Genomic DNA, 13,393 nt, shown 5'->3' with positions numbered 1-13,393 from the left:
CACACGTTCACCCAGAGTGATAAATCCATTGATTTTTTTCCCCCTAACAATGGTTTAAAGCAAGACCAACCACACGCTTCTGTTTAATTTTAACTTCTGAGCATTTGGGATTTGATGTGACCATAAACTGTCTTTCAGGGGTATAAATAAAGAAACAGCTGTACTGAATGCAAATAAAAGTAGTTCTAGTAACATCTGAACTGTTCTACAATGCACTCCGTTTTTGTCCAACTCAACTTTCCCATCAGTTTGCAGACGATACGTATCTGGTCCTTTGGGGAGGAGAAGCCAAGAAGGGGAAAGAAGATATTTTCAGAGGTAGACATGGTATAGTCAAGTGGGTGGGATCTTGGTTTCCTGTTCTTAAATTCTTTGAGCGATTTTTGAGCTACAAGACCCCTGTGAGTTCTATGTTAGAATAATCAGTTCTGGAAGCATATTTCACATGTGACAGCCACATGTGAAGTACTTCACACAACTTCCACTGGCTTACTTCCTCTCTATAACCTTTGCTTCTTCAACAGATGTGCTGTTAAGCAAAAAAGCAAAAAACGTAGTACTGAGAATCCTTTTATGATATTTTTACATACTAAACTTGTCTTAACCCCTTGTCGCTCATTGCATCTTTGCTTGCATGGGAATGTCACAGAATCTCAGGGAAAAGTTGTACAAACCTCAGCACGTTTAATTTTTACAAATTGTTATTAATAAAGAATAGAATTTAGTATCTATTAAAGGACCATCATGTAACAACATAACGATGTCCTGGATTGCGCCATCACCCACTAATGGAAAATGTCTCTAGTTTGTTTGGTGGTTCCTGACCGTGATAATCTAGAAACAGGAAGGCAATTTGTCTCCTTCCGAGTACTGGACATTGAAGTTAATGCTTTAATAGGGTACATTCTTTCAGGGTGGCAACACTTACGTCTGAGTGTGGTCCGGGTGGCATGGGCATCTCTTGTCACACTTGATGCCATAGAGACCCTCCGCACACAGGCGCGCCTCGCAGTGTTCGCCAGCAAAGCCTGCTTCACAGAGGCATGCGCCGCTCACGTGGTAACATTTCCCTCCGTTGACACATTGGCAGGTCTCAGTGCAGCGAACTCCATAAGTCCCAACGGGGCACTCGTCCTGGCACCTATCAAACCAGGAGGCAAGAGCAGAGAATAAATAAGCTTGAGATGTGTGAAACTAAAGAGATGATTTAGAATGGCTTTGCCATGTATAAATCGAAACTCGTTTTTGGTCTTGGCCAATCACTTGATGATTCCCCTGTTACAAGTAGGAAAAGCCTAAGGATGAATTATGCCCTGAAACGTTATGCTGCGTGAAACAAATCAGACATAAAAGGGCAGATACTACATGAACTATCTAGAATTAGCAGGTGTATGGGAGTCCCCGTGTGGTGCTGTGGGTTAATGCGCCAGACTGCAAAGCCGTTTGAACTGCAAGGTCGGCGGTTCAACCTCACCAGCGGCTCCTCAGAAACCCTATACAGGATGGCTGTGGGTCGGAACCGACTTGACGGCACATAACAACGACAACAATAGAGGCCAAAGTTTATTAGTGGTTCCCAGGGACGGGTAGGAGGGAGGGGGAAAGGAGGACTCAATACTTCTTAACTCTTTTCACTTTCCTTCTCTTTCTCTGGTTCTTTGCCTACCTTGGAGACATTGAACTTCTGTTAAGGCTGATATGATAATTTGGGAACCGGTAAGGGTGATGGTTGAACAGCATGATGAATACAGTATTAATGAACTGTGCATGTAAGGATTGTTGAAATGCTAAATGCTTTGTTACATTTATGCTTACAACAATAAACAAAGAGCTGAAAGAAATAGCAACTCCAGTTCCATCCATGTATTAATAGTGATGACAGTATATAACCTATTGAAAAAAACCCTATAAAATCAAAATAAAATTATAAGCTTGTAAGACAATGTACTACTAAAGGTCGTAGTGTGGCACTAGAGGATAAGCTTTGGACTGCTAACCAATCTACCAGCCACTCCTTGTAAACTCTATACAGGGTAGCTGTGAGTCGAAACCAACTTGAAACACTTAATAACAACAACCACTAAAGGTATACCAGGAAAAGGAGAAAAGAAAATGCTCAAATACTAGTAACAGCCCATAATTTGAATATTAAAAAATAGTTCTCCCTAATAAAACTCTATGGCAAATGTGAAACTACACTTTAATTATTTTGGCTTTCATGTTGTCATTATTTATTTCAGCCATTCCTTTCAAAGCTGAATGATAATCATTGCTCCTCAATTAGAAAATTATGTAACTAATCCTCTTTAGATCTGGGGGAATTCTGAGCTGCCCAAATCAGATGTCCTTGATTCCAACCTGGGAAGCCAGCTTGGAGATTCTTAACAAAGTTTATGACAACTGGGGTACTGTCCTCTATTAGGAAGGACAACCAAACACCAATGAAAACATATTGGAAAAAATACCATTAGAGTTCACTCCCAGTGGAGGGGCATGCTGTGGGTAAGGTGAATGAGGTCCGAAGCTGAGTTGCTGAGGAACCGTGATGGAGAAGAGAAAGTAATCATTCTTCCAATGGAAAGTATTAATAGGTCTTGGACCAGCCAGGTTTCTTTTTGGCTAGGTGAGGTAACCATGGCAGAAGGACAGTTTTCTGCCAAGGGCTTTGGTAGTGGTGCTCATGTAGCTGAGCACTCTCCCTAAGTAGGGTCCCCTTTGTGAGACCCAGCAGCAGCCACTTTCTACTCAGCACAAGGCAGAGTTAATAATGCAGGTGAGATAGCATTGTTCAGATCTGTGTAATGCAAGTAGCAAATGCAAGAATTCAAGCAAGGTTAAAAGAAACAACAAAAGGGTAGAGAAGCAAACATTTTCCACAAGGCTCTGCATATTTTTAATGATAGGGTAAGATGACTAACAATACCAGGGGTGGGTGAGATTCTATTTAAGTATAGAGGACAAACTTTCAGAATCTTTTCATACTTTCTGGTTAACTCTGACTGCACCAGTAAACAGTTGCCATCAGGTTAATTCTGATTCATGGCAACCCTACCTGTATCAGAGTAGAACTATGCCCTATGCCCTATAGGGTTTACAATTTTTCTGGAAGTAGATCATCAGGACTTCCTTTCGATGTGCCTCTGCCTCTGAGGGAATTGACCCTCCAGTCTTTCTGTTAGTGCATCTACCATTGGCATCACCCGGTGTCTCCACGCTAGCTCTGTTTTTGTTGTTGTGTGCCACCAAGTCGGGTTATGACTCATAGTGACCCTGTATAGGGCTTATGAGGAGTAGATGGGTTTGAACTGCTGATCTTGTGGTTAGCAGTTCATTGCTTATCCTGCAGCACCACACTAGGACTCTGATATACTTAGTGAGAAGGAGACAAGGAAAAGGGACTCATCCAACTTTGGTTCCATAGATGATAGACATGGTATGTTTGTTCCAAAAGGCAAAATCTTCAAATCAACTCTTCAACAAACTATTAGAAAAGTTCAGGAGTAATTTAACTCATTTTAAACATAAAATCAAATGTGTGCTTTAAATAGACACATGCATATGCCTATTTTTAGAATAGAGTTTTGTTGTTGTTGTTTTTAATGTACTCTTTCTATATAGCCTCTCCGAAGCTTTGTTAAACCCTAAGTCACTTAGCTTATTCCTTAAAGATCTTCCAATAGAGGAATGCTGAGGTAGAGTAACTTGGTCTCCTTGTGAATTCTGTTGGAAGCTGGCAAGACAATTTGCCATCTATCTTTGCAAGTCTATTCTTCCAAGTCAACACCAAAAAGAGAAGAAAATGGCAATATGTTATCACTTTCTCCCTTCTACATGACTTTAAAAACAAACCCAAACATTAAACTCTGAACCTTCTCTATTAGTTTAAGTCAGTAAAAAGCATGGTACAGATCAGAAGCCATTTGGTAAAGTGTCTGCTACCACATTACAGATAAGCCTTATGTATACTTTATAATATCTTGACAGAGAGTTCTTTTTCTTGGGAGAAATAAAATCATAATTGCTGGTTCTGGCCTATATTTACCTCTTGGGCCTAAATGTAAATATACTGCTAATTTATGTTATAAATGGCAAAAATCATTTGAATTTTATTTTCAGGGACTTAGTAGCCATCATGTAAACTTTATTAATAATCGCTCTCTTTACACACGTACTTCTAAGAACATCCTGCTAATAATTGTTGTTGTTGTTAGCTGCCATTGAGTCAGCACTGACTCATAGGGACCCCATGTACAGCAGAATGAAACAATGTCCGATCCTGGTCCAACCTTACTACTGTTGCCACACTTGAGTCCATTGATGCTTCCACCTGGCAGATCCATCTCGTTGGGGGTCTTCCTCTTTTTCTCTGACCCTCCATCTTACCAAACATGATGTCCTTCTCCAGTGACTGGTCCCTCCTGATAATATGTCCAAAGTATGAGAGATGAAGTTTGGCTATCTTGGCCTCTAAGGAGCACTCTGGCTGCACGTCATCCAAAACAGATCTATTGGTTCTTTTGTCAGCCCATGGCACTTTTAGTATTCTCCTCCAACACCATGATTCAAAGTCATCAATTCTTCTATGGTCTTCTTTATTCACGTTCCAGTTTTTGCATGCATATGAGGTTACTGAAAATACCATGGCTTGGGTCAGGCACACCTTAGTCCTCAAGCTGACATCTTTGCTCTTCAATAATCGTTTGCTAATAATAGTTATGTCAATTTCTAACTATCAAACCAAATGGAAATCCCACATGTATCAGAGTAGAACTGGTTATCTTTCTAGAAGTAGATATTTTTCATCCTGAAAATACATAATCTTGAAAATGCATAATCATGAAGTAGCTCATGCCTTTCTTTGATTGGCTGAATTAAAAGTCTTTGCCAAGCCAACATCTCTCTTTTCAGCCCCTTTCTCTAAAAGAAGCATTGTTGTTGTTGTTAAGTGTCATCAAGTTGGTTCTGACTCATAGCAACTCAGTATAGGGTGTCCTAGGAGCAGCTGGTAGGTTTAAACTGACAACCTTGTGGCTCCCAGTCCAGTGCTGATCCTACATCACCACACTAGGAGTACAAAGAACCATCATTTGTTCTTTAATGTTGCTTTTGTGGTTCAGAGTGAAACAAGAAAAGTTATCGCAGAGATCAGTAAAAGAGGAAATATATTTTCTTAGACGAGATGGCTCTGAGTCATTAAGCTGTAACAATAAATATTGACCATTGTTGTTGTTGTTGTTAAGTGCCATCGAGTCGATTCCGACCCATAGCGACCCTGTACAGGGTTTCCGAGGGTGTAAATCCTTACGGGAGTAGAAAGCCTCATCTTTCTCCCGCGGAGCAGCTGGTAGTTTCGAACTGCTGACCTTATGGTTCGCAGCCCAATTCGTAACCACTACGCTACCAGAGCTCCTTAAATATTGACCATAGTATTATGGAAATTTGGGATTCCTATTTTTGTTGTTGTTATTTCAAATAAAGCCCCAGAGTTGGGAAGAATGGTTACATATAAAGTAGAGTAATAAAGTAAGATTCCAAGTCTTAAACCAATGAGAGTCACCAACTTGTATTAATACCATTCTAATTATTATATTGGAGTCTTGGTGTGGTGCTGTGGGTTAATGCGCTGGACTGCAAAGTTGGTTTGAAACACAAGGCTGACAGTTCAAGCTTACCAGCTGCTCCTTGGAAACCCTATACAGGGTCGCTATGGGTCAGAACCAACTCGACGGCACTTACCAACAACAACAACAATTATTATATTAGAATATAAGTCCTAGTGTTGTGCTCTTGGTTAATGGGCTGGACTGCAAAGTCGGTTTGAACCACAAGGTCAGCGGTTCAAGTTCACCAGCCACTCCTCGGAAACCCTTACATGGTTGCTATGGGTTGGAACCGACTCAACGGCACTTAACAACAACAATAACAATTATTATATAGTATCTCACTGTGAACTTACGGAAAAGGAAGTAAGTTAGAATGTGGGGACTGGGGAGCGGGGACAGCTTCTTCTTTCACTGTTGTACACATATGTCCTTCCCTAGTGGAAAAGGAGGAATGGCTGGACCAGACCATGATTTAGTGTGGAAGAATCACATTCTTCATTAAACCTGGGATGGATGGATTAGCTGCCTAACATCTGGAACTGCTACTCTTGGGAAAATACAAAAAGTATTGGGAAAGAGCCAACTTTTTCAGTTACAGATACAGGAAACAGTGATTCTACTGAAAACCAATGCTTCAGTTGAGTTCCCTCAACTCACATTGATAATTTCTTATTATATCTCCTTTCATTCCATTTATTTTCACTTTCAGGTAAATATAGAACACAGTCTGTTAAGGACTCTCTTGGGCTTTGCTTTAAGAGACCATATGGAGCTACAGTTCTTACCTTTATAAAGCTAAAGCTTACTGGGCACAATTATATGCCAGACCCATGGCTAGACCACTAAAGGCTCAGAGCAATTCCATGACAACACCATTAGCATTAGGTACATGCATCCTTTTTTAACTCTTTTAGAAGAATATTTTGAGGACCGAGAAAATCATCCTCTGTTTCATTCTTACTTGACTGAGACATATTGAATTTCCTCACCACAATATCCTTTCAGTCTTTCCACAAATTCCAAGGCCTTATATTTGGACATCTTATGGGCTGCCCTGACTGCCTACAATGTTCCTGTTTTGTTTTTCCTCTCTTTCCTCTGGTGGTGGGGCTGTCCCCACATCCTGGCAGTGCTTTGCCTGTGGTGGTACCTGCTTTTCTAAGCAGCAGTCCTTTGGCATAACCTCCTGATCAAATTACGCTGACACTTCTCAAAACAGAGGAAATGGTTAGTTAAGACCCCCAACCTTTTGAGGTCTGTTTCCCCACTTCTCCTGCCACAAGCCAACTCAATTCCTTCTGCCCAAAGTGGCAAATATGCCTATGGTCATTGTGTATATATATGTAACTCTAGAATCCAAATGGGTTAACATAATTAAAACAGTAATTGTGTCATTGGTTCACCGGACACGTGAGCTAAAGAACAGCAAATCAAGAAGCAAGTTCACTTCTCACTTTCCTTCCCTTTCTCTGTTTTTTTTGCCTTCCTTGGCTGAACTCTACAATTCACCTTGCCTCTAATCTGAAGCTTAAATCACTACAGAGCAAGAAAAGAATTATATTTAAAATGTTGTTGTTGTGTGCCATCAAGTCAGTTCGGAGTCATTGCAATCCTGTATAGGATTCCCAAGGAGCAGCTGGTGAATTTGAACTGCTGATCTCGTGGTTAGCAGTCCAATGTTTATCCTACAATGCCACACCAGGACACCATTTAAATTTTTACTGTCTGAAAATACTATGCAAAAATATAACACGAGATTCTGCTTGGCCTCTGGCCTCTCCTTTATTGGCTCATCTTCTATAATGAAATGTTAATGACAAAAGAGTCCAGAACTCATCTAATCTTCTCATCTATTCAAAATATTAAAGCCAGCAAGTCAATCATAAATGTTTCTTATCAGCTCAATTATTTGTCATATAAAACATGTGCCAAAGGTATCAAGAATTTGTAATATCAAAAAATTAGAGGAAATAAGTTACTTGAAAAATTCATGGAAAAATAGAATTGAAAAATAATGGAATTTTTCCATGAACTTTTTGAAGCATAAATGTATGTGTGTGTGTATAAAAGGTGAAAAGACCTTTAAAGAAAATGAAGCAGATACTGCTAGCAAAAGCTTTTAATAAAAGAGGGATTAAAAATTTAAAAGTACTTATGCATAAAGGAGCTCTGGTAGCGTAGTGGTTATGAATCAGGCTGTGAACCTTAAAGTCAGCAGTTTGAGACTACCAGCCACTCCACAGGAGAAAAATGAGGCTTTCTGCTCCCGTAAAGACTTACAGCCTCGGAAACCCTGTACAGAGTCGCTATGGGTCGGAACCGACTCAACAGCACTTAACAACAACAAAGTGCATAAAGAAGACAACTCAAAACCAACAGCAAACATGAAACTATATTGAAGTCCTTTCCAATAAAAGTAGGGAAAATATAGGCGTTCCTATTTTTGGCCTCCATTAGTCAACATTGATTTAGAGATTCAAATTAATATAATAAAATTAAATAATTATTATAATTATTGAAGATTAAATTATCTTTATTTGAAGAAAATATGATTATTAATATACCCAAATAACTCTAGTGTACTAAAATTAACACCGGTGGTGGTGGTTGTATGCCACCAAATCAGTTCCAACTCATAGTGACTCTGAATTAGAGTTTCTGAGGCTGTAAATCTTTACAGGAGCAGAAAGCCTCATCTTTTTCCTGAGGAGCAACTAGAAGACTTGAACAGCTGACCTTGTGGTTAACAACCCAGCTCATAATCCACTATGTTACCAGGGCTCTAAGTAAAACATTCCGTTGTTGTTGTTCAGTGCCGTTGAGTCAGTTCTGACTCAGAGCAACCCTGTAAAGGGTTTCCAAGGAACAGCATATGGATTTGAACCACCAATCTTGTCAAAAGCTCAGTGCTTATCCTATTGTGCCACACCAGGACTCTAAAATGTTTGGTAGGTTGACTTAAAAAAAAAAAATTACACTTTTTTTTAAAATCCAGCAATACCCAGTTGGAAGTAGAAATAAGGTTATTCTTTTCCTTTTAATGGTAAATTAAATTTAATAAGAAAGTTTAGGGAAAATGCAGGTGGGTGGGTGTGTATAGAGTTTCTTACTAAAAGTCATAAAATTTGACTAGACTTTTAAAAAGAAAAAAAGAGACAAAAGGTTGAAAGAATTCTTTGTTCAGAGACATCATTCAAAAATAATAATCCCTAACACTTATACAAGGATTTCTGGTAGTGTAGTGATTACGAATCGGGCTGCTAATCTCAAAGTTGGCCGTTTGAAACTACCAGCCGTTCTGCGTAAGAAAGATGAGGCTTTCTGTTCCCGTAAAGACTTACAGCCTCAGAAACGCTGCACAGGGTCACTATGAGTCAGACCCAACTCCACGGTACTTAACAACACCAACCAACACCAACAACACCAACAACATTTATACAATTTAAATCCATCGGTCAAGTATAGCTAATTTTATAAGCTGTAGCACTGTTCTATTTGCTTTAATATGCAAACTTATTTAATCCTTATAACAATCTTAGGGAAGGTTATGATTGTCATTTGAATGCTATCAGTAAGAATACTTCCAAATACAGGAAGTCTGATGGCAGAATATTTGCTCTTAACTGTTAGAATCTTCTACCTCTTGAGTCTCTTTCCTTTATGTTTACACAGCGATCCAATGAGCTTAGTTATCTAGTCTTCCAGGACCTATTACTTATAAATTTAAAATATCAAATCAGAAGAAGTAGGGTAAGTATAGCCCACCTGAGGTAACTGTCAAATAATATAGAAAAACAATGGATGTAAGAACCCCCCAAACACATTCATTTGCTCCTATTCCAGTGAGCCCTACAAACACGGGTGGATACATATCTCCTACCATATGGTAACATATTATTAATAGAATACTGAATCCACAAAGATGTCCTTATGCTCAGCATACTTATTCTTTTTTATATATAAGAGGTTTTTTTTTTTTTTTTTTGATGACAAAATATTTGCCATTCCATGTACTGTTTACTGACATAAATTATATTCATCATTTTGTGCAATCATGACCACTGTCTACTGATAAATCACCCTTAATAGAAGCGCAAAGGTACCTAAGCACACATCCCATTTTAAAATAATTTTAAGTAAAGTGTGTGGTCCTGTAGGATAAGCACTGAACGGCTAACCACAAGGTTGGTGGTTCAAACCCACCAGTCGCTCCTTGAAAACCCCATACAGGGTCTCCGTAAGTTGGAATTGACTCGATGGAACTTAACAACAGCAACAGTGTTTAAAGTATAAAAAGTTTTTATATTTGAAGTAGCCATCCTAAACAATTAATCCACCACAACTTCTGAACGGTTAATGTTTTAGGGTTTTTTTTTTTTTTTTTTGGTAATGCTTTCTCTGTATCTTCAACTCACTTCTGCTATCTATGATTTAGTTTCTGAGCATTGAGTTGGAATGAAATTGGTCAAACACACTGATAGATACCTCATAGACAGTAGATAATTCTGGAATATTATAGAATTCACATGATATCAAATATGTTCCTGAACTCTCCAAGGTTCCTTTCACGTGTTTACAAATAGTCCGAGAAATACAAGTATTCCTTACCGTTCCCCTGTGTATCCTGGACTGCAGTGACATTGGCCTGTGGCAGCATCACACGTCCCTCCATTATGGCACTGACATTCTTGGGAACAGTTCTTTCCAAAGCGACCCTCAGGGCAAGGCTGACCACACACTGTGCCCTGCATTCAAAGAGACTTGGAAAATTAGATGGGCTTCCAGCCAGGGAAGGACGGGAGGAGGAGAGAGAAAAGATAGAAAACAGAAAGGGAAGGGTGGTTACGGAAACAAAACTACTATAAAATTAGATTAAAAGGATTTTCAACTGCATGAATTCTGTTTATCTTAAAAACATTAAAATTTTTACTTGGTGAGCCTAAATATTAAGATACATCCAAAGAGGGTAGAATAGTAATCTTCAGAAGTATAGATATTAAAAACGGAAGCAGAATATTACATCAAGTTATTACGGTAACCTAAGGAATATATAAATCCTCCTAAGTGTTCTTCCTTGTGACTTACATGCGCAGTAAGTCAGCAATACTTACTGAGCATCCGTTACCTAAATGGCAACATCTGGCACAAATGAAACATCCAAATGCTTTACCATATGTTCCAGAGAAAATTCATATTATCATTGACTTTCTTTCTTATAATGTAGTATAACACTAGACTGAATTTTTGTGTGCCTGACTAACAATGGCATTGCCTAAGAAATACTTCATGGAATGAAACTAGGCATTTTATTTATGAAGAACACTTTTATTTTCAACAGGTTTGACAAACACTGCTCAGCCAAGATCAATAGGAAAGCTTACTTCCTGAAAAGAAAATCAAGAGAGTCATTTGGACATGCTTCTTCACCCTAGAGGCCGTCCATCTTGTCAGGCACTATCATGACACTTATTCCAGTTTTATGGGGAAAAGACTAACTCAATAAAATACTATTTTCCATTTCCCTTGGCTACATAACTTGTGCATATAGCTTTGGAACTAGTTTTTGGGTTTATAGGTAGAGCAAATGGCATATTCCAAATTGTTCTCATGTTTTTAGGCATTGGAAGCTGTTGCTTTGTCCTTCCTCACTCTAAAAAAGGCAGACTGTGGGCACTCTGAAATTGGAGGCTAGTGAACACCAGATGGTTTTGTAAATGTTTATTCTGGACAGCATAAGAAAATGCATTTCCCCTAAGTCCTGGCTACCCACAAAAGGCAGTTGGTGTGCTAATTAAGTCTCCTCTGGTGGTTTCTAGCCATCTACAAACAGGGAAAGTTCTTCCACAAACTCTTGGAACTGAAAAGATCTTTGAGGGATAATTCAAATGCATTCTTACTGAAAACCATTGATGTTCAAGGCACAGTGCTAAATGCTGAAAATCAAAGATAACGCCACAGCCCCTAGTTAGCTTATGATGTGGTGAGAAGAGAGATGTAAAAATCATTGTAATCCCTTCATTGTTGCACAATATATTATACTAATAGACATGTGAAAACACAACTGAGGGAATAATGTGCTGAGGGCAAGTATGTCATGAGGATGAAAAGTCTTACTCTTTCAGGGCCTCACACAAACTACCCACAAAGCATAGTGAACTTATGTAAGATTCTGTGATGCTATAAGAATACTGTCAATATATTAATAATGTGTACAACCAGATTTAAGTAGGACATTATTTCTATACATTTAAATATATTTGCACGTGTGTATGTGTTACCAGAATTTTGTACCCTTCTTTGAAAAGCACCGAGGATAAGAGCACAAATAAAAATGTGAGGCAGAACTATAAGTTGAAAGCTCAGATGGTACAGTGAAAATATGACCTGAAGTATTTAATAGTGGGACAAGAAGCAGATGCAAGAGTGCAGAAAGAGAAACTCCACCAGGTAGATGGAAGGATCTATCTGTCCACCTACTAGGACTCATGGTCTAAGTCTATGGTTACAATTTTCCCATGTCAAGACCACCCAAACTAAAAAGAGAAAAGTTTCAACTCTAACATGAGGCAGCTCTACAAACAGTATTTACACAAAAGTCCTAAGAGTAGACTGCCCACAGTTCCTCATCTAAAGAATACAGAGCTCTTGGGGCAGTCTATAGCTCCAGTAAATGCATTTCCTTGCCAACAACAAGTCATTAACCGTGTTGGAAACTGTTGAAATATAGAAATTGAAATAAGAAAAGGAGTCAAAGATAATTCAGCACTTCCTGGTGTGGTGCTGCAGAGTAATGCACTAGACTGCAAGGTCGGTTTGGACCACAGAAACCCTTTACAGGGCTGCTATGAGTTGGAACTGACGTGCCAGCACTTAACAACAACAACAACCATGAACAATTAAAATAGTAGCAGTGTTGGTTATAGCTAAAATTTAAAAAGGTAGAAGAGTAGGCTTGAGAAAGGTGTGGGCATATAGCAAGTTCGATTTTATTAAAATTTGATGGGCCTGCTAGAATCAGCTCATTATTCCTTCAATAACTCCCTTGCTTGTCTCATATGCATAAATTTTTTTTAAAGGCCTCTCCTTTTGAGTCTCCAGGAATTTCTTCAGACATTTGCCTCTAGAATACAACCCTATCTTGTCTGTTCACCATTTCTAACATTCACCTTGAATCTGATTGTTGTTTTTCTGTGGTCTAGTGGCCCTGACTGGACAGTGAATAAGGAAGACTGTAGAAGAATTAATGCTTTTGAGTTATGGTGTTGGCGGAGAATATTGAAAGTGCCATGGGGTTCCCAAAGAACCAATAGATCTGTTTTGGAAGAATGCAGCCAGAGTGATCCTTAGAGGCCAAGATGGCCAAACTTCGTCTCTCATACTTTGGACATATTGTCAGGAGGGGCTGGAGAAGGATATCATGTTTGATAAGGTGGAGGGACAGAGAAAAACAGGAAGACCCCCAACGAGATGGATTTGCCAAGTGGCAGCATCGATGGACTCAAGCGTGGCAACAGTAGTGAGGTTGGCCCAGGATCGGGCAGTGTTTCGTTCTGCTGTGCAGAAGGTCACTATGAGTTGGTACCGACTCGATGGCACCTAACAAAGACAAGTGGTCCTGACACCTTGAACTCTTCCATAATTTCCATAACCCCCATCAAGCAGTGGACTCCAGTTCTCCTTTGCTCCGTGCCCACAACATTGTTGTTGTTGTTGTCAGGTGCCATCGAGTCGGAACCGACTCATAGCGACCCCATGCACAGCAGAACGAAACAATGCTCGATCCTGGGCCA

At 39.3% G+C, this 13,393-nt stretch overlaps 1 protein-coding gene across 1 annotated transcript in view; it reads right to left on the bottom strand.

Moving 5' to 3' along the window:
* Positions 1 to 13,393, bottom strand: part of MEGF10 (multiple EGF-like-domains 10) — a 190,810-nt gene that overhangs the window by 62,860 nt on the left and 114,557 nt on the right. Inside the window, exons 7-8 of the mRNA XM_006870686.1 lie at positions 10,212 to 10,348; positions 929 to 1,141 (exon numbers count right to left, since the gene is read on the bottom strand). Of these exons, the coding sequence (XP_006870748.1) occupies positions 929 to 1,141; positions 10,212 to 10,348 (350 nt within the window). The remainder of the gene's footprint in view (positions 1 to 928; positions 1,142 to 10,211; positions 10,349 to 13,393) is intronic.

The sequence above is a fragment of the Chrysochloris asiatica genome, unplaced genomic scaffold (genome assembly GCF_000296735.1).
Source record: "Chrysochloris asiatica unplaced genomic scaffold, ChrAsi1.0 scaffold00147, whole genome shotgun sequence".
NCBI lineage: Eukaryota > Metazoa > Chordata > Mammalia > Afrosoricida > Chrysochloridae > Chrysochloris > Chrysochloris asiatica.
The sequence above is the reverse complement of the archived record's forward strand: the minus strand, read 5'-3'. Positions and strand labels throughout refer to the sequence as shown.